Source organism: Cyanistes caeruleus, chromosome 21, assembly GCF_971803275.1.
Source record: "Cyanistes caeruleus chromosome 21, bCyaCae1.hap1.1, whole genome shotgun sequence".
NCBI lineage: Eukaryota > Metazoa > Chordata > Aves > Passeriformes > Paridae > Cyanistes > Cyanistes caeruleus.
This window is the reverse complement of record NC_141721.1, coordinates 5,235,807-5,255,893: the sequence shown is the minus strand read 5'-3', so window position 1 is coordinate 5,255,893 and position 20,087 is coordinate 5,235,807. Positions and strand designations below refer to the sequence as shown.

General features: G+C 52.1%; 1 protein-coding gene across 11 annotated transcripts in view; it reads left to right on the top strand.

Annotated features, from left to right (window-relative positions):
• The window catches only part of SMG6 (SMG6 nonsense mediated mRNA decay factor), a 105,503-nt gene that overhangs the window by 57,975 nt on the left and 27,441 nt on the right, over window positions 1–20,087 (top strand). For all 11 annotated transcript variants that reach the window (XM_023939221.2, XM_086858859.1, XM_086858860.1 and 8 more), the window contains exon 13: window positions 4,172–4,373. In XM_023939221.2, coding sequence (XP_023794989.2) covers window positions 4,172–4,373 — 202 coding nt within the window. The remainder of the gene's footprint in view (window positions 1–4,171; window positions 4,374–20,087) is intronic.

Below are 20,087 nucleotides of genomic sequence, written 5' to 3'. Positions count from 1 at the left end.
GGGTGCCAAGATATTGCTGGAGTTTGCTGGAGACTAAATGGAAAATCCCTTTTGCAGATCCCATCCTCAGTAATGCTGGCCACCAGAGTTTCCCTATCGAGACATCAAAGCCAGGGTTCAGAGGTGTCTCAGTAGTGTAAACCTGGCTGAGACTGGAGATAAAGTCGACCAAAGGAGAAGCCAAAAGTCTCTGTGGAGAAGGGGGCTGTGGCAAAGCAGAGGCTGGCTGGGAGGAGACTGCACCTCTCCTGGGTAAAGAGCGTCCCTCCAGCTTCAAAGGTGGGTTTCTGGGAGAGGAATGGGTTTATGGATGCCTGGCTGGCCAGAGGGACCGTGTGCAGGGCAGAGTGGGGGAAATCACTGATGCAGAGGGGTTGTGACCTCCTCATCCTGCTGCGTCTGAGCCCAGACCAAGGTTGGTGAAGGCCTTTTGGGAAGAGCTCCCGTGGCCAACCCTTTTTATTCCTTGCAAAGGAGCCGCTTTTAGTTGAGCTTGCCATGGTGCAGGAGAGAGGAAGGGCATGAGGAGGATGCAGAGCACCTCATCCTGCGGGCAGCGGGTGCCGGTGGCTGGCCCCGAGGTGTTTGCCATCTGCCCGGCAGCGCGGCTCGGCAGCGCCTGGGAACACAATGCAGGGCTTCTTCTGCTCCGTGCTTTCCGGGTTTGTGCTGCAGCTGTGCAGTTTGGATGTTAGTGTTTAAACAAGCTGGTATTACACAGGAAATGGCCACCTCCACAGGCCCCCGCAGGCTTGTAACATGGGGTCATTGTGCTTGATATTAATCACCAGGCAGCCCGCGCCCCCGGTGAGGATGGCCAGAGCCCCGCACGGGGATTCAGCGAGCATCAGCCTCGCCCTGGCATCCTCTGCTCTCCCCACACTTTGCCGTGTGCCTTTTGCCTTGTGGTGATGCCCATCTGGGCATGATCTCTGCCAGCAGCCCTCCCCAGCCTCGCCGGGGCAGCGCTCGGCCCCGGGGCTGCGGTCCAACTCGCTGCGCACTTGCGCGGCTCTCGCCGCTGCCTGGCCGGGCCGTGTCCGTCGGCGTTGCAGCTGGGCTGCGCTCACACTGACAGCTACATTAAACCTGGAATCCTGAGGCAATAAAAAAGAAATTAACTCTTATTTTTTTTTCCTGTCCGAGTGGAATAAGCAAATGTAAATGTGTCTGTGGGGAAGTGAATGAACCCCCGTTCCGAGGAAAGACCTCGCGCTCACCCCCTTCTCGCTTCCTCGGTTAAAAGCTCTGGGAGTCTCGTCCCTGTACCTGGGAGCTGCGTGCCTGGGCTCAGTGTCAGTAATTCGGGGCCTCCCTCCACAGAGGGACGTTGAAGCCATGGCACTGTGTGTGCACAGAGCTTCCAGGCACCTGGAGCTGCCTGGAAGAGGCTCCGGCACTGCGGGGTGACACAAGCCAGAAATGCCTGGGAGTGGCCATGAGGTGGTCCTGGGCAAGGGCACTGGGGAGAAGGAGGCTGACAGGGCTCACAGGTGTTTTGTGACCTTCCAGAGCAAGTGCATGTCCCAGCAGGAGATTGCCAGGTGTCAGTGTGAGCTGTTTGTCTGCGCTGGCGTTGCCAGCAGCAGCAGCTGGTGAATGATGTTGGTGGTGGCAGTGATGGGAGATGCGCTGCAGAGGAGGAGCTGCACCTGAGGGGATGGCAGAAAATGGTCAGAGCTGATCTCTGCAGTGCTGCCTCTGCCATCACAGGAGAAAACCAGGGAAAAATGCCAACACTACTTCTTTCTTGGCTTTCCAAGGCTCTGCAGGGTGCTGCTGGGGTAGCAGTGCAATGAGAGCTGGCTACCCAGGGAGCCAGCACAGTCTGAGGTTTGACTGAAGTGAGCCCAGGGTGGGAATCTGTCACATCCAGGGCAGATGGGAGATGTGGCAAGGCACTGTCAGGCTGCAGGTGAGGGATGAGGTGACAGGGGCTGCTCTCACACTCAGGAGTGGTGAGGGGTGCCCTGCCTGGCAATGCTGCTGGAGGGGAGAGGAAAGGGAACTGCTGGGCTGGATGCCTGCAAGAGCATTAGCAGTGCCAGCTCAGTGACTGTTCCTGTGGCATTTTTCTGCCTTTTAATGCCAAGCCCCGTGGAGGGAGGTGCTCCCTGTACTTTATCTGTGCTGGTACCTCTGCCACCATTACCTTGACCCTGCTGTGAATCCCAGTCCAGCCCAGCATCCTGCCACTGCCCTCTGCCTCCCTCTCACCTTCACTGTCATCAGCATCCCCTGCCTGCAGCTCTGGTTATTAGGAATATGGGTGAGCTCTCTGCAATGTTTCTTTCCCCTCTCCTCCACCACGGCCCCATGCACCTGGCTGTCCCAGCCCCCTGAAAATATCCCCTACACCCCAGTGCTCTCATTCCCTGGCAGTTTGGGGCACTTTTCCCGTTCCCTTCCCTGTTGATGTCTCTGCACCTCCTTCGTCCCAGCGAGCCCTCGTGGCCATGGGGCCCCAGCAGGGCTATGTGACCGGCCTCAGGCAGCTGAGCCCAGTTGCCAGCAGGGCACTGGGGGAGGCTGAGCCTCCCAAGCCCTGTGCATCTCCCATGGGCAGAGCTCGCCTTGGAGGTGGCCCAGAGCAGCCCTATCACATCCGGTGCTTGTCTCTGCAGCCTGGGCCGGAGGATAAACTATCAGGGCTGTGGGGCAGTGGATCATTCCTCTTATTATTTTCTTCTTTTGCAGATAGGGGTCGTGGAAAGTTCAGTTCCTTTTAACCCTCGCAGCTCTGTTTATTTTCCAGCTGGTAGCACAAACGCAGCGTTTCCCATTACATCACAAAGGGCCTCGGACAGATCCCTCCGAAAAACGTGTTGCAACTGTTTATTTTTTTCCATATTTAAACATTTCTGACAGCCAGACCTGGCTGAGCCAAGCGATGGAGCTTTGTGAATGAACCCAGCTCCTGGTGTCTGTGACCAGAGGGTTTTGAAGGACCTCTTCTCCTTTTCTCCCCTGTAGGATGTGGGCTAGGGCTGGCTCAGGGACGTGGGTGACTCTGCGTTACATGTGTGCTGATTATGTGCTGGGCTTTGATTAATGGCTCCTCATTCTGCCTGGCTCCCAGGACGCTCTTGAAAACAAGATGTTTCATTTCAGTGTGCTTTCCTGGTACATTGATTCCCGTAAATAACCGAGTGCAGACTCTGTCCACCTGGAGCAGTTCAAAGAGCAGGGGGCCTCCCTCCAGCCCTGGGCTGCACCGGTCACTGCTGCACCCCTGGTGATGCTGGATTCCCTGTGCTTTTCTCCAGAGGTGTGGGCTGGAGGAGCAGCCCACCAGAAGCACATCAGCCCCAGTTTCCCCTATTTCCTACTTAAATCCCAGTTTACATCCTAAAAAAAAAAACCCATTTGGAGTGTTTGTAGAAACAGGAGGGAGAAGTGCGGTGTGAGGCAGCCTGGTCAGCTGTAGTACCCCCATACTTGTTGCTTGTTTCCCTGCTTTCTCCACACTGGCTCTCCCTGGGGCGCTGGGCCCTCCCTGGGTTGTGCTCACCCATGGGGATGTGTGATGGGAATGCGTGGAAAGCGGTCCAGGGCTCCTGTGTTCACACCCTGGACACCACTGCCACAATGGGAACGTGAGACATGGCAGGGGCAGCTTTGCAGGTCACTCGTGAGAGGTGAAACCCATGGACAGGAGCAAAGCATGGCTTTAACCCCTGATGGCTGGGGTTTAACTGTGAAAATCTCTGTGCTGCAGAGTGTGGCTGCAGCACGTGGTCACAGCAGGTAAGAGCTGCATGAAGGAGAGGATGCTCCGGGCTGGGCTGGAGCCCTCCAAGAGCCCCTTCAGCTGCGACAGCTTCGCTCTGTCCTTTAGAACCGAGTAACAAACATCCATGGAAGGAGCCGAGCTCCTGCCGGCTCCGCACGGGGCTGGGGGAGCGGGCAGAGGTGGGCAGAGCAGCAGGAAGGGCGACATCCCAGCAGCTGTCCCCATCCGTGGGGACGGTGTCCGGGGTCAGCGCTGGCGGGCGAGGGTCGCGGTCCCTGGCGGGGTCGGTGCCAGCGCAGCTGCGCCGGGGCCGTCCCACGGGGCAGGGCAGCAGCGGTGCCTGCCTCGCCTCACCTCTCTGGTATTCACTGCAGCATTGCAGGCAACTCCCAACGCATTCCAGCCCTGAATTGCTCACGTCTCTCCTCGTTCTCCCAGGGTCTCAGTAGATGTGTGGGCGACGCTGGCTGACTTCTGTAACATACTGACCGCAGTGAATCAGTCGGAGGTGCCCTTGTACAAGGACCCAGATGACGACCTTGCCCTGCTTAGCCTGGAAGAGGATCGGCTGCTCTCGGGCTTCGTTCCCCTGCTGGTCGCCCCCCAGGAGCCCTGCTACGTGGAGAGGACCTCGGACAAGGTCAGCAGTAGGCCAAACATCCCCCCTCGATTCCTTCAGACTTTTATTCTTGGGAAGTTTTCTGTGCAAACGGAACACGATTAAGTCATTGAGAAGGGTGTTAAGGGAAAATATCGACCTTTCAGCCGCTGACATCCAGCTCTGTGTCATGAAAACCCCTCTCGACTTCCTCTGGTGTGTGTGTGCTCGCTGGCATGTTGTATATACGATCATTTCCTCACTTGTTTAAATAGTGCAGCTTGTGTTGGCAGAGCTCTCGGTGCACTCCAAATGGTTTGCATCATGCTTAAAGCACCCTCCCCCTCCCCCCGGCCACAAAACTCTGCCTTAGGAAGGCAGCCAGGACTTTTTTCCTTCTCTAAAGAGGAGAGTGATAAATAGGTGACTAGAGAGAAGCAGACACCATGTGTTAACGTACAAAAGGCTTTTAGGAATATGAAGCATTCCCCACTGCCCTCTCTCTATTTTCCTTTCTTTGCTCTAGGAGCCCATTCTAGGCTGAACTTTCCTTTGGCTGTTTGTTTTTAGAATAATGAAATCAGTTCCCTTGTTGATGTGGGGTTTTGGGTCTGCTCTCTGCCACCACCTGGCCAGAAGGGATCTGGGGGCTTCACTTGGAGAACTGAAGCTGGTGGGGGATGGAGGAGGCACAATGGCATTTGTTTTGCACGCCCTTGGAGGCACGGCAGGATGAGAGTGGCTCTTAACAGTTTCCTGCTTGGAGGTGGAAGTGCAGCTCCAAAAACGTGGCTCATCTGGGAAGCTGCAGTGTCCCCTCCCTGAGGGGTTGATGCTCCAGGAGGAGAAGTGGGGATGCAGAGCAGGTTTCTGTGGAGAGCCTGCGTGTGACATTGGCAAAGTGCCTTTCCCTGTGCCACTTCTTCTTCATGACATTGTCCTGAAATGACGGTGAGAAATTCAGGACCTTTCTCATAGAGGGACCCAAAGGTACAAATTTCTGTTTCACTTCTCTGTCTGCCCCAATCTGTGCTCACAGCACTGCCTGCAGCACAGGAGCACAAGCTCCCACTAAAACCAGGAGCCCTCTCAGTTTGGGGAAGCAGCTTAGTCCAGGAAGTGTCTGTGGAAGCATGAATTCTCAAGGCTCTATTTGACAGGGTTAAAATAAGAAACATGCAGTTGCCATTGCTGCCCTAAGGTTAGCCCAGCATGTGTGGTGGCCTCACGGGGGTTCTGCTGAGGACAATCCAAGTGTCCCTATGCAGAGATCCTTTCCCCAGCAGCCACAAACCAGAGCCCCCAGCAGGCAGGTGAGGTGGCTGAGCAGCTCTGGTGCCCTGTAACATGTGGGAGGGGGTCGGTATTCCCTGAACTCTGCCTCCTCTAACCACACACCAGTTTATTTGGAGTGCCATCTACCTGCCCTGCCAGGCACTTGCACTCATCTTTGTGTCTGTCCTGTAGCTACACCTGAGCTGCTGAGCTGACTTCTCCCTGTCCCAGCTCCCTTGGGTTCTGGTGCTTGGTAAAGAACCTGCACAGCTTCACAGGTAGGAGTTGGTGCTCTCACAGCTCAGCACCAGCCACACAGGAATTCAGGAATATCAGGCATGATGTTATCTCAGTTCTGCTGAAAACGAAGGAGGCTTTTTCCAAGAGGGAAACAGCCAGGTCTGGCTGTGCCTTTACCCCTTTATTTCTTTCTGACCAGTGTTTTTATTAATGGCCAGACAGGTGAAACAGCAGGTGTGTGTGTGCAGGATGAAGGGAAGGACAGTGAGTTAGAAAAGAGAGTTCAACAGCCTGATTTCCAAGAAGGGCCTGGGTGTTCTGGGGCTTTTTAGTCTATAGGAAATTCAGGGCAACAGCAGAGAGGAGAACAAGCTGTCCTCCAGCTCCATGCTGAAAGCACAGGAAGGAACGGGCAGAAATTGTAGCAAAATAGATTAAGACAAAACTTTAGGAAATGTTTCATACCTTTGGGTAGTTCAGCACTTGAGAGCAGCCTCCTTAGTGATTCTACAGGAACTCTTGAGTCTTGGAGATTTTAAAAGCAGGCTGAGTGACTCTCTCAGCTACAACTTGGGTTGAGGTCAACACCTTGGAATAGAAGGCAGAGTGACCTCTTTGGATGAGCCTACCCCATTTTCTGCAATTTGGAAACACTCTAGAAAGAGACTGGAGTGGCAGCTGTGTCAATACAGTCAAGTGACTACCCTGTTCCACAAATGTCATCCCTCTGCAGCATTAATGAAGGAATTACTGGACTCTGCAGGAGTGGGGTGTTGCAGAAGGCACTGCAGAGCCAGCCAGGACTGAGAGGCACAAACCCACATGGCAGTGACTGTGAGCAAGATACAAAAAGGCACTTTCTAGCAAAGAATCCCCCAACCCAACTTAAACTTGTGTGCCATCTTCACTCCACCATCTGCTCCTTGCCCTCCCTGAAGTGTGCAGAGCCCAGGTGAACCCAACACCTCGGCAGTTCATCAGCTCAAGGCCAGCTTGGGCAGGGCTGGGAGCAGCCTGCTCTAGTAGAGGGTGTCCCTGTCCATGGCTGGGGGTTGGAACTGGATGGTCTTTAAGATCCATTCCAGCCCAAACTATCCTGGGCCTATGGGATGCATCTCTGGGCTGTTTGGAGTGGAAGGGTGCATGTCTGTGCTGAGCTTGGTGGCATTTTGGGATCTGTGTCCCTGAGCCTCCAGCAGGCGATGGCAGCGGAGCAACTCTCTCTGGCACTGATTTTTTTTCCCATACTGATTTTTCATTGCTTTTTAGCAGGAGTTATTTTTTGCACCAAATTTCTTTCTGTTGTGTTCTCAGTCTTGGCCCAGTTTTCAGCCCAAATTCTTTGCTGGAGAGGGAATGAGAATGTACTGCTCTTTATATGGCACATTGTGAATGTCTTGTGGGTTCTGGTGTGCCAGAGTGACTCTGGGTCCCTTTTCTACCACTTGCAGGGCTAGGAAGAAGCAGTTGGCTTTTACTACAAGGATATCTCACCTTGCTTGCTGATGCTCCAAATCCTTACCCCATTCTTTTACCCTCTAGCTTCTAAATTTGTAACATTTCAGAGGAAAAGAACCTGTTGAAAGGCAGAACTGGAGGGAATTTGGATTAAAATGGTGTTGGGCTCTTTGCTCTACCAAGAGGGTGGTTGTTTTGTAAGCTGTATAGGACAAACACTGTGCTTCCCACTCCTTTTTGTTCTCCACGTCCCATTTAGCAGATGGAGTGCAGAATTCAGCCAGAGTTTCTCAGTAAGTTTTTGAGCATTTGGCCTGGCTCTTATTTTGAGTGAAAACGTTCTGACTCCGTTTGCTGCCACGAAGCCGCGCGTTCGAATTCCTGCTGGAGCCAGTGGGACACTTAGAGCTTCCCATCATCTCTTGCACTGTCATTGGAGCTGTAACCAACAAAAGCTGGCTCTGGGGTGAGCAGAACTCGGTGTTGTTTTCCTGGGTGTGTGTGTTGGGCACATCTCCACTGCAGCTTGTGTGATGGAACACCACTGACCGTACCAGTCAGCAGCAAAGTATGCAGCCTGGTGCCTGAGCTGTCAGCTGTGTCTGCAGCCTGTGCAGCCCAAGGAGACACTGCCAGGACCTCCCTCACCCAACCTTGGACCCGAGACAAGAGCAGGGAGCAGCAACCTGGCTGAATTAAGGTTGGGAAGGGGGAAGGTGGCAACTGTGGAGTCATGGTGCTGGTAATGGAAAACACTTGGGTCATGTTGAGGTTAAAGAGAGTCCTGGTGATGGTGCGTGGGTGCAGCCCTGGGAACCTGGGGCATGTCCTGGATTCCTCAGCTCTCGCTGGATGCTGTTGTCTCAGGAGCATCCTGCTCTGCAGTGACCCCATGGAGCTCCTGGCAAAGCTGGAAGAGGGCTGCAGATATCCCTGATGTGGAGCAGAGCAGGGAGGTTCTCCTCTCTGCATGGATCACCCTGCAAGCTCCTCACGGGCTCAGCGTGTGCATCCCCCAGGCCTGTGCCTGCAGCACACCCTGTGCCACATGCCCCAGCCATGGGCAGATGTGGAGGAGAAAGTGTTAATGTCCCTTCCCACAATAAACCTCTCTGCATGGGGGGTCCTGAAACCTGAGCCTGTCTCTCCTCCCCCAGCCCTGACACACGTTAATAAAAGGTTTTTAAACGCCAATAAAAAGGCAGCAGCCCCAGCTCACCAGGTCCGGGGCCCAGGGTCCTTGGGAAGGCACTTCACAAATGTGTTTTTTGCATTTTCAGGCTTTTGGCTGGTGAATAAGATTGAGGAGAAATACTCCTTCCCCTGATAACAATACAGTGAGACGCAGGATCAGCAGTGTGTGGATTAAAACCAGACGGTGCATGATTAATACATGTGCTTATAGGGCCAGTCACCGTGGTTCCCTCCTCTCAAACAGAAAGGCACTTTTTTCCCTTTCCCTCATGTGCATGCTCATGTGTGGAGTGGACTGTCTCAGATACTCACCACTCAACTGGTCTCAACCCTGTCTCACCTCACCAGGCAAATGAAAGCCCTAAAACGCGAGGCTCTGAAAATTAATTAGCAATATTTTACTGCCAGACCTTACAAGCTGGGTATTGAGTGGCTCCTCCAGCTCCAGGGTGGCCAGTGAGCTTCCCACACTTGGTGCTGTTCCTTGTTTCACTCACCTGTCAGTGCAGATAGCCTGAATCCCAAGCTTTATTCTCCTTAAAAATCCCAAATCCCCTTCCTCTGCACTGTCCAGCCCAGGTGGATAGTTCAAGTGTGACCCTCTCTTTAGTTACCCCAACACAGATTGGCAGTAGCCTTTGGATTAGCTGTTCAGGAGCTAATTATTATTGAGACGTGGGCTAAAATTAGTCCTGTCTTGTTGTTCACTTCACTTATTTACGGTATTTCAGTCTTCCTAAGACTCTCAGAGATCTCTTGGCAGAGTGTAGTCATGTCTGATGCTTCTTGGAAAGGGAGCCCCAGGTTTAAAAGCCCAGGAGGAGTAGCTGTTGGAGTGACTGGGCTGTCATGCCTCTCAACACCAGGCTTTTTGTCCTTTCTGAGACCTAATGACTGCAGGAATGCCAGGGATTAAATCCATCTTGGATCTAGTGGCCACACTACAGTGATTTTGGGAGGACTTTTTGCAAGGCATCAGAGAAAAGGTAGCGGGACCAAGTCTCTGAGAGCACAAACTCTTTGTAAGCAGAGAGAAAACCCCAGTGAGCAAATGTAACTGTTTTTCTCAGCATCCTTTCCATATTCCCATTCCATAGCCTTGGAGCATCTCCCTCCAGCTGGCAGGCAAATGCTCTCAGCCCATGAGAGAGAGAGAGCTTCCAGCTTGGAGTTTGCTCCAGAGAGGAAAAGGGAAACTGTGAGCAGGGATCGGAGCCCCAAGTAGGAGAGTCCAGTGAGGAGTCATCCTTGAAAAACTCCTTCCATTCCTGCCTGCCTCGGTTTCCAAACAAGCCGTGAAAGATCCCTGCCACAGGCGGCCCTGCTCGGAGCGGGGACTTGGCAGGAGCTGGCAGCCCCGAGGCGGCAGAGTAAGAGATGTTTACATTTTCTGACCAGTATCTGAACTCCATCCCAGCCTCGACCTTCCCTTTCATGTGGTGCCTTTGGATTGTAAAAGGCAATTAAACTAAATTATGGGCCATGTTGGAAGATGATGTCATGGGGTGATGGAGGAGAGGGGGGATTTTATGCCACCGTGAAGGTGGCGTGGGGAACATCACCTGCTTTGAGCTCCTCAGCTGTCCTTGGCATCACCTTGACCCACGAGTGCCAGGGGCTGCGTGGGCACTGTGAGAGCCTCTCTCTGCCTTTGCCAGGTGCCTTGAGCACAGTGGGAAGTGCCAGGCTCAGTCCACGTGCCCAGGTCTGGGTGGCAGAGGGGGCAATGCTGGTGTCTGCCGTGCTGTTTTAAATGCAGCATTGTAGCACTGGGCACAAGTCCTGTCCAGTGACTGCTGCAACATCTCCTAAGGTTGTGCAGGGCATCTTCCAGAGAGGAATCCTGTTCAGTTATCATTTGGCCTCAGTTTTTACTCACTTTTTAAGCTAAGAGAGTTCTGAAGATATTCTTAAAATTGAGTTTCTGCAGCTGAAGGTAAAGGAAACCTATGGCAAACAAGCACTAGCACGACACAAGGACGCTGAATCCAGCACTGGAGAAATCTGCAATGTGGAATAATAGTTCAGCCTCTTGAAGGGGGGGTGGGTTAAAAAGAGAAAAAAAAAAAAAAATACAAACTGCAATAAATCTAGTGAGTGGAATCTGCGGGAAATGATCCCATCTGGAAAACTCCAGTGCTGGTGCTGCTGAAGGCTTAAGGAGCGATGCAGATCGCAAAAAGCAAAGCCTGCAGTCTGAGGATGACAGGCTGCTTAATTGATGTCCATTGCAACTGGTACTCTGCCAGTTTATGTTGGCCAGCTGCCAGCGTGCTGTAATTTTGGGGCCAGGTGTGAAGTGTTTCTGTTCCATCTTGTTCCCAAGCACCTACAGAAGCCTCACACATCTCACTCGAGGCTGCAGCCCTGTAGGAAACAGCTGTACAGGTATAGGTGAAAGGAAATGTCACAGCTGGGCTGGGAGCCCTCCCCTGTGCCTTGCCCAGGGCTGTGTTTGGGGCGCCATCCCCTCCCCTCCGCCCCCACACTGGCTTTGGGGAGGTGGTCACTGTCACAGGCACACCTGCCTGTCTGTCAGCAAGGTGCTTTGAACCTCAGGGAGCTTCTGGGAACAATGTACAGGTCAGAAACCCCCTCTTCAAAGAGGAGCCCACGGTGGTGTGCGTCAGTTCTGGGAATGGGGAATCCAGCCCGGGAGAACCTTGGATGCTGGCAAGCTGGGGAAGCTGTGGCCATCTCCACTGGTTTTCTCTCTCTCATGAAACCACAAGAAAATTTCCAACAGCAGGTCTTGTAGAAAGCACAAACCCTTGATTCTGGAAGGCTGAGAACCCTTCACAATCCTCAGCAAATTGTCACCAGACCCCGTTTCAGTTGCTGTTAAAAGCATGCATTATTTCCTGGCTAAATTTCCTTTGTCTCAGTTTCCAATAACTGAATTTTGCCGTAGGTTTGGAAGTTGTGGGTTGCTGCTCTGATATGTAAATGTGTCCCAAGTCCCCCCAGTTCCCATCCTGTCATTTATAAGCTGAATAGATGGAGTGAGAGGCAGGACAGTGCTGGGTGTGGTTTGGATCCCCCGAGCTGCTCTCCTGGTGTGTTTGAGCTGGGACTGTCCACACTCCACCTGCTGCTCCTCAGGAGGAGGTGACACTGTGCTGTCCCTCTCTCCTCTGTACCCATGGACACTCCTGCTGTCCTGCAGCCTCTGCTCCTTCCTGCAGGCACAGCTGGGCATTAACTGTGTTAAATAGCATGGGGTTTGTTCCTAAGCAAGTGACTGAGCAGTTGCAAGTTTCTGCCTGCTCTCTTGAAAGCCAGGGAGGGTTTGAGCCGGTGTCTAATCTGTTGGCTTTATCAGGAGAGTTTCTTTGTCCAGGTCACTGAACCTATTGTTAAGCAGCATAAGCCCAAGCAAGCTTCCCTGCGGCCCCGCCAGCACTGCCCTCCTGTTTACGCTGACATTTTAAGACCTCTGCTGACCAGATTTTAATCCAGGCCGTATCCTGTGCACTGCAGTCTCTGGGGCATAGCAGCTTTTCACGTCCTCTCGCCCCGGCTGTGCCGAGCGCTCGGGGCTGCTGACGCACGGCCGTGGCATCGGGCTGAGAAACAGCGCTGGAGGCAGCAGGAGCTCAAAGCCCTGCAGCCCCTTGGCCACAGGCAAGCGTGAACAGGTCCTCCTGTAGCCCAGGGCAGGCAGGGTGGTGAGGAGGAGCAGATCTGCCCCCCTGTGCAGGGCTGGGGTCCTGCTGCTTTGGCCGGTCTCGGGGGTGAGGGCTGCGTGTGGGAGCTGCAGTCGCACTGCGAGGTGAGGAACCAGCACCTGCCAACGTCTTAAGATCCAATTCCACGTGTTCCCTTCAGCCCTCCTGTCAGGGAGAGCCAGAGTGGCTCTGTGGTCTGGGCACAGCTTGCAGGGAAGTAGAAGATGCTGCCTTCCAGGCAGCCCCATCTCCTGCAGGGAGGGGCAGGGAGGGGAGAACCAGCAGCTGGTGGAAACAACTTTCCCTGTCCCTGAAATGCCTCTTTCCTGGCATGGGGAGGGAAGGAGCACTACCACAGTGCGTGGGGAGTTTTCTCAAGTGTCTTGTGATGTTTCCATGCCTTCCTCCCCAGCTTTGGATGCACCTCTGCCTCTCCTCCAGGCTCATCTTGGACGGGGTGCTTCAACCACAGTGTGAGCTCCAAGTGAATCAGGGTGTGAGCTGTGCACGTGCCCCAGCACGTGTCGGGTCTTCAGCCAGCCCTGTACAGCTTGGCTCTGCTGTCAGCTGAAGGCTCTTTTAAAGTGTTTTCTGGAAGTGAGATGGGATCATCAGCTTGAGGCAGAGACTGACAGGATAAATCAGCCCTGTCCCATGCCTGGGGTTGGATCTTTCCGAGTGGATCAGATGACGCTCACTGTCCAACGTCCTTGCTTGTGTCGTGCTCAGGTTTGTGTAATGAGATGGGAAACTCACTTGTCTTTAGTCCTTTTGTCCTAAAACCTGCTTCCAGGGGTTCAGCACAGATTCTTGGTAAACGGGAAATGTCCTATTCAAGAAACTTGCTGACTGTGTGTTCCTGGAGTTGGGAATAGTGGAGTGACCTAGGAAAAGAGAGTCAGACCACGTGCAGCACCTCCTTGGAGCACCCTTCACTTCCTTGGGATTTTGCAGTGGGAAATGGCCTTGTTCCTGCTGCTTCAGCACCCAAATAGCACAAAATCTGCCACCTCTTGGCAGGACATCAGGCTCAGAGAGCGCACAGCTCTGGCTGTGCAGAGGTACTGCCATGGCTTTAGTGTACTTGGAATGACATATCAGAGCCCAGACCTCATGGAATTTGCTGATTAGTCTATAAGTGTATTGAAAGGCCTCATTAAAACACCATTAATGCTGGATCCCCTCCCAATGAGCCATCTCTTATTGCTACCCAGAGAAACTCTGAGGAAATGGAAAGGCTGCTCTGGCTGGCTGAGCTGTCCCTGGGCATGAAGCGTGGCCTGAGACAATCTTTGTTCTGCTCAGGTGCTTTGGATCACATGAGAGGTCCCTGGGACTCAGGGTTGCATCTTTGCCTCACACTTTGCCAGATGGATACGCTGCCACCTCTGCTCAGACTCTTCTTTCTGGTACTAAACTCAATCCTTGACCTGACTCTTGGCCTCTGCCCGTGGCTCAGCTTTGGAGGGACCCTCTTTCATGTTTTGTCTTTGCCCATCTGAAATGCTTAAATCCCATCTGAGGGCGAGGGAGGCTGTGGTATCCACCAAGGCAGCTATGGGAAGGACCTCAGGAAACCCGAAAAAAGACCAATTAATAACTCCTCATTGTTATCCTGAATAAGAAAGATCCACGTCCTGCAGAGCTTGCCAAAGAAGTGGACGGGGTGGAATGCAGGGAGTGGTCAGCCCAAATAACAGATGGGGATCTACTCTGTCTCTATGGGAGACGGAAGGTGACCTCTGTCATTGAGCTTGGAGTCTGCTCCCCACGTTTCTGCTCCCAGCTGGAGCTTGTGTTGTTTCTCTGGATGCCAAATCCGTTTGCCAGCGCTGGGCTGGGGCTGGGTGAGGTTGGAGAGCCCAGCTCCTGTGGCAGGACAGAGCTGTCACCCTCAGTGCCCTCCTGCTGTCACATCCCAAACCCAGGAGAGAGAAGATACCACCATAATCTTATTTATTGCTTGTATTTATTTATTTTTTTTTCTCAAAGTCATTGAAGTCAAAGCGCTTCCCAGGCATTAATGAACATATCTCCACAACACGTTGTGACAGAAGGAAAAGCAATTTCCTTCTTAGGGATTGGCAACAGAGGTACACAGGGCTGAGGGACTGAGCTGGTCCCACAGGAAGCCTTGGCTTCAGATTGAGAACAAACCCCTGATACCCAGGATTTCAGGCCAGTGCCTCAGCCCCAGGCACCCGTGTCCCTTAGGAAGATGAGGGGGTACTAAGGGAAGGTTCATTGGGAAGCATTAAAATTCTTCCCAAACACAGACCCCACATGAGCAGCCTGACTGCTGCTGGCCTGGCTGTATCTGTGGTGGGACATGAAAAATGCTGGATATTTAATCCAGCACATAATTTAATCGCATTTTTCCCCATAACATATTTGCATATATTTCCTTAAACATAAGGTAAAAGCCATAATTTATTTAAATTAACAGAATTTGCCTTAACATTTTACATACCAGCATTTTACATAAAGCATTTTCTCCACCATATGTAACAAATATTTGTCTATATGTTTATATATTATGAATAGTGACAACTGTAGTTCTTATTTGTAGCCATTTCATTGATTTATTTTTTTAAACTTTCCCAAAACTTCATTGTACTTGGAATAGGTAGATGCACATATAAACACAAGCTCTCAGTATGAAGACAAATGTGTTTTCTGAGGAGTTACTGCCTGCCTGCTCTGTGAACAGCAGAACAGATTTACATTCTGGTTCCGTATTTATCTTAAGCATAAACGATGTGATGTTTATTACAGCAGCCATTATTAGGGAAGGAAGGAGATTTATGCCCATGCATAGAGAAAGATGGGAGTTTGCTACATCCTTCCAGAGCTGTGTCACTTCACCTGATACCTGTTCCACTCACAATTCCCAGGAAAAGTGGGCCTGGAGCAGCTCCCCAGGGTGTGTCAGGGACGTGCCTGTCACTGTGCATTTCTGGGGCTGATGGAGCCACCTCCCAGCTGTCGGTGACGTGCCACATGTCTGGTGCTGAGGTCACTGCTGAAGATCATTTTTGCGCTCTGAAGTCACCCAGATGCTTCTCGAACTTGCACCCATTGCCAGTTTTTATTATTAGCTCCCTCTAGTACCAGTAGCTTTTTTTAGTTCTAATGAGCAAAGATTTAATCAGCAGTGATCTGAGCTTTGCAGAAGCCTTGTGGATGAAATGCTCTCGTCAGTCCAGGCCGTGGGAGCTGAATTCGCTCAGCACTTGCCTGTTTCCACACTCACAACTACAGCTTCTATTTAGACAGGAGCATAGTCACCAATTTCCCTGTGGCTTGAGTGAGTGACTGTCCTGATGTGGGGAAGGAGAAATCCTCCAGGTCTGCACATTTGGGGAGTATGGAATACCTGCTAAACACGCCTTTCTCCCTGGGAAGCTCTGGAATCTCTGACCCTGTGGAGGTAGCAAAGGCCTCACCACAGCCACGCTCTGCTCCACAGCATCCTCCCCTTTCCAGGATAAAATCCATCACTTTGGAGAATGGTTTATTTAAGTGAGTTTTTTTTTTTTTATGTGGGGATTTTTTTGTGTAAAATGAAACATCTTGGTGTAGTGAGGTGTGAGGACAGGAGAGAATTTGCTGGAAAATCTGAGAGACTTAGCATGCTTGTGCTAATGGGACATAATTTCCACCCTGCCATGTCTCTGCTCATACAGACTGAGGGGCATGGGCTGTTCCTCCTCGTGATGAAATCCTGGAAGCCTGATTTACATGGAAGAGGAAGCCTTGGCAGCCTGTTACCCCTCAGAGATGCCCCATCCTGTCCTGGGCAGTGCCACCCCTCACTGCTGGCACCTCGCTCCTCTTGTTCCCTCGGGCAGGATTCCCACTTCTCAGCTCTTCCCAGATTTCACCTTGGTTTCCCCCTTTTTAATAGGAATGTTTGGCCTCTTGCACTCAGGCTCGGGGAGGAGCAGCTTGTTTCTGTAGCTGGCTTGGTGCCAGATGTCATCACTTCAGGCAGTGCCACGCTGCACATCTTCAGCAGTTTGAAATGGAGAGACAGAGAAAGACAGATAAGATCAGCAGCTTTAGGTGATGGCATTGTTTCAAATAAACCATGCATGACCCAAAGCTTCCACTTCAAATGGGGAATGAAATTGCTTCATCCTTTGACAGCTTGCTCCATGAAAGAAATTTATCTTCACTTAATTGCTTTAGATCCCAAGAGGCTGTGTATAGTAATTTCTAGGAGATAATTATATCAAATTAAAAAAAATATGTGACTATCCAACTGCTGAGCATGAATGCAGTGGCCAGAGAGCAGGGAGGAAAGAGGCACCAGAGCTGAGCCTTGCTCACAGATACCTCTCCTCATGGTCCACAGGCACTCGGAGAGCACAGGAGAGTCTGCCTGCAAGGCATTGCGAGCTTGGAGCTGGGAATTCTGCTCTCCCAGAGCACCTTCAGGAGCAGGGAAGCAAAGGGGCATGGCAGGGATGTGTGTCACCCATGCCTTGTCCCTTGTGGACAGAACACCTCGCCAGGAGAGCTTGGCAGTGCCTCCATCCGGTTCGTTCTCCCGTGTGGATGTACAGTAGAGCTGAGGAGCAAGAAAGCTTGTTGATTTAAAAACATGTATATTTAGAAGCAGAGTGTAAACTTCCTGCCCAGGCTGGGATTGGATTCTTGACTATGTTTGAGTTTCCAGTTTTCATTTCCTTTGCCCTCATACTTAACATTGTGTATCTCCCAGAGTGTGCCCCAGACTAATCTCTCTCTAACCCTCCCTTGCCCCGCATTTTTCTGCCATTATTTGCACATCAGTTCCAGCTCTTCCAGGAAGCAGCATATCTCCTGATTGTCACTCCATGCCACAGCTTAGCCTGGGCTCCTGCAGGTCTCCTGTGTCCCTCTGGAAGTGACCTCAGAGCCGGGCCAGCAGCAGGGACAGAAATGCTGGCAGTTGCCATCCTCAGAGAAAGATGGGCTCTTGGCACGGGGTTTGAAATCCTGAAGGGACATTCATTCCTCTTGTTAGCTCATGGGAAACAGTCACTGACCAGTCCCAGCAGGGCTGAATCCATCCTCTAAGTCTTCTCTTTCTCTCCTTCAGATCAGGCTTCACGCCCTCCCTGACTGCTCCTTGTGACAGCTCCTGCCCTGCCGTTGCCTTTACAGCCCATATCCTGGGGACAAAGAGAAAGTTGTTCCCCCCAGGGCTGTGACAATTTTTTGTGTGTGATCCTGCGTGGGCTTTGAAAGGGTTGACAACAATCCTGAGCCAGAACTGAGCTCCTCCCCAGCCCTGTGATGTGCAGGCTGGTGTTTGAAGTGCGGTGCTGCTTCAGCTGTTCCCAGGAAGTCTGCAGGGGAACCGTGTTTGTATTAACGAGGTAAAGTCCCCGTGTGTTTCTGGAGGGGATCTGCTCAATGGGCTCTTTGATGTCATCTCAGTTTTTGGACTTTCATCAAATAAATCTAAAAAAGAAATGTTTTGGCTTAGCCCAGAACATTTGCACCTGAGCAAGATGACCTGTGGCTGTGCTGGTGTCTAAGGGAGAAATCCGTGGCCACCAGTAGAGCTGTGGCCTGGGGCAGGGAGATGGAGGCTGCTGCTCCCCAAAGCTGCCTGGGTTGTCTCAAGCAGTGGGAGAGTTGTCACATGTAAAAAAGCTCCTCAAAGCAGTCCTCAAACACAGCACTGTCCCCCCATGCTGATAGAGGTGCTGCTCGTGGTTAATTTTATACCACCTTGGGTGCAGACAAAACTGGGTAATTTAGCCCATTTGTGCCATGCTGAACAGCCTCTCCCATCTCCCAGTGGTTCTAGAGCCCTGAGAAATGTTATGTTGGGATGACTGCCCCTAAATATCCTCAGGTCTCATGTGTTGTCTCCTAGTTCAGACCTCACAGTGCTGCCATGAGGTTTATATTGAATCATGGGAGTGTTCAGTTGCAGTGGGGTTGGAACCACACGATCTTTAAGGTCACTTCCAACCCAAACCATTCTGAGATTCTTGGTCCTGGCTGCCCGAGCCCAGTTCCCTGACAGGTCACACATCCTGTTCTTAAACTCTAGCTTCTTAACTTTTTTATTTTTGTATGAGATGTGCTGACATCAGAATGGGTAGCAGATGTCCTTGGCACATCAGAATGGATAGCAGCTTTCACTCCTCTCCCTGACAGCCTCTGCAGTCCAAATAGCCCTTGTCCCTTTGTGTCCTCGTTCTGGGGATGGCAGAAACTGGCAGAAGAGCATTTAAGGAATGGAATATCCAAGGAGCTCATCTGTCTGGAAGCTGCTGCTCACAGCAAAGTCAACGTTTTTGTTTCAGAGGCCACGAGTGAATGAGTTAATGATGATCCCAGATGGCTTCAGACTTTGCCTCTTGCCACCCCTTCCTGTTCCCCCAGGATCTCAGATGGTGGCGGGAGATGAAGTAAAATTCTAGAGTTTATTGTAAAGTTCATCCCTCTCCCTAAATCGTGCTGGAACTTGCGTGTGCTGTGTTGGCAGCTTCAAGGGGATGCTACCTGGTAATTAATTAGTTGTCAAGAGACAGCCCAGAGCTTCCAAGTCTTTATATTCTTGCTAATAGAAATTGCTCTGATTACATTTTCCCCCTTGGCTGGAGGGATGAGGAGCAGGATGGTCCACGGGCAGCTGGAGCACGCCTGCCTGGCCTTTGTTGGGACTCCTCTGAACGTGCTAGCACATGCTTCCATGAGCACAAACCCTGAGGGAGCCCACTCCTGAGCCAAGGCTTTGCCAGCCTGTTCCTCTCATGTTTCTCATCACAGACTTCCCCTGCCTTTGCAGGTGAGCCCTGCCACAATTTCCCTTCAGCTGCTCCTCAGGGTCTTCCCTTGGCATCACCGTTCCCTTCCCCTGCCCAGACAGAGATGCTTTGCATGTGCTTTTAGAGCCTTTTTTCTACGCTAAGCTTAGAGAAACATTCAGTGTCTGCAGAGGTTCCTTTCCTGGTGTTTTCCCTCAGCCTCACTTCTGTTTCCATGTCATTTTTATCTCCATGTTTCTGCAGTTAGTTGTCAGCAGATGATTTAGGTTTTTACCTGCAGAGTGCGGTCAGGGTGCGAGAGGTGCCTGGATTTTGGGCTCAGCCAAGCAGGGCACTGGTGCTAAGCTGGGTTACCTTACCCAGTGGTTTATTAAAGAATCATTTCCAATTCTTGTGCACTAGTTCATGTTTTTCCCATCTTTTTTGCAGATTCTCTGCTAACAGCTGACAGTTCCCCTTCTCCTCCTCCCTGGACAGTGTCTGAGTGTCTCCCAACAGCCTGACACCTTGAGCAGGCTCAAAATTAGAATATTAGGAGCTGAACTCCATCATTCATCCTTATGCTTCTCTGGTCAGCACCACCACCTTGGGGGCAGCAGTGCCCAACACCCCAGCTCTTTGGGAGGTGTCACTCCTCGCTCTGCAGCAGCTCACAATCATTTTCCATTTCAGTGACGTGCCCAAAATCCAACCTTCCCGTGGCTCCGGGCAGCAGCTGCCTGGGCTGGGCACTCAGGAGAGAAGCAGCCCAGCCCACGGGTGCTGCAGCAGCTCCCTGGAGCCTGCCTGATCCCAGGAAGCTTGCCTGAATCCCCAGTCCCGGCCGGGGATGCAGCGTGGCTGTGCCGGATGCTCTCACGCCTGCCGGGGCCGTGCCTTCCCTTCCCACCCCCGGGGAGCCCCGCCAGGAGCCGGGCTCTGACCCACCTGCCACGGCCGCCTTTGCAGACATATGGGCCCTTGTCTTCGTGTTTGGTTTAGTGTGGGAGGGCTCCATGCTCAACTCCTGGAGCTTTTAAGCTATTGTTAGTGCCGAGCCAGCAGCCGTGGCAATTTTACAGGCATGGCCCCATCCCTAACAAAGGCAATTAGGATGCTATTCTGTTGGAGCTTTGGGGATGAGAGGTTTCTAGTGTCTGGAAGGAGCA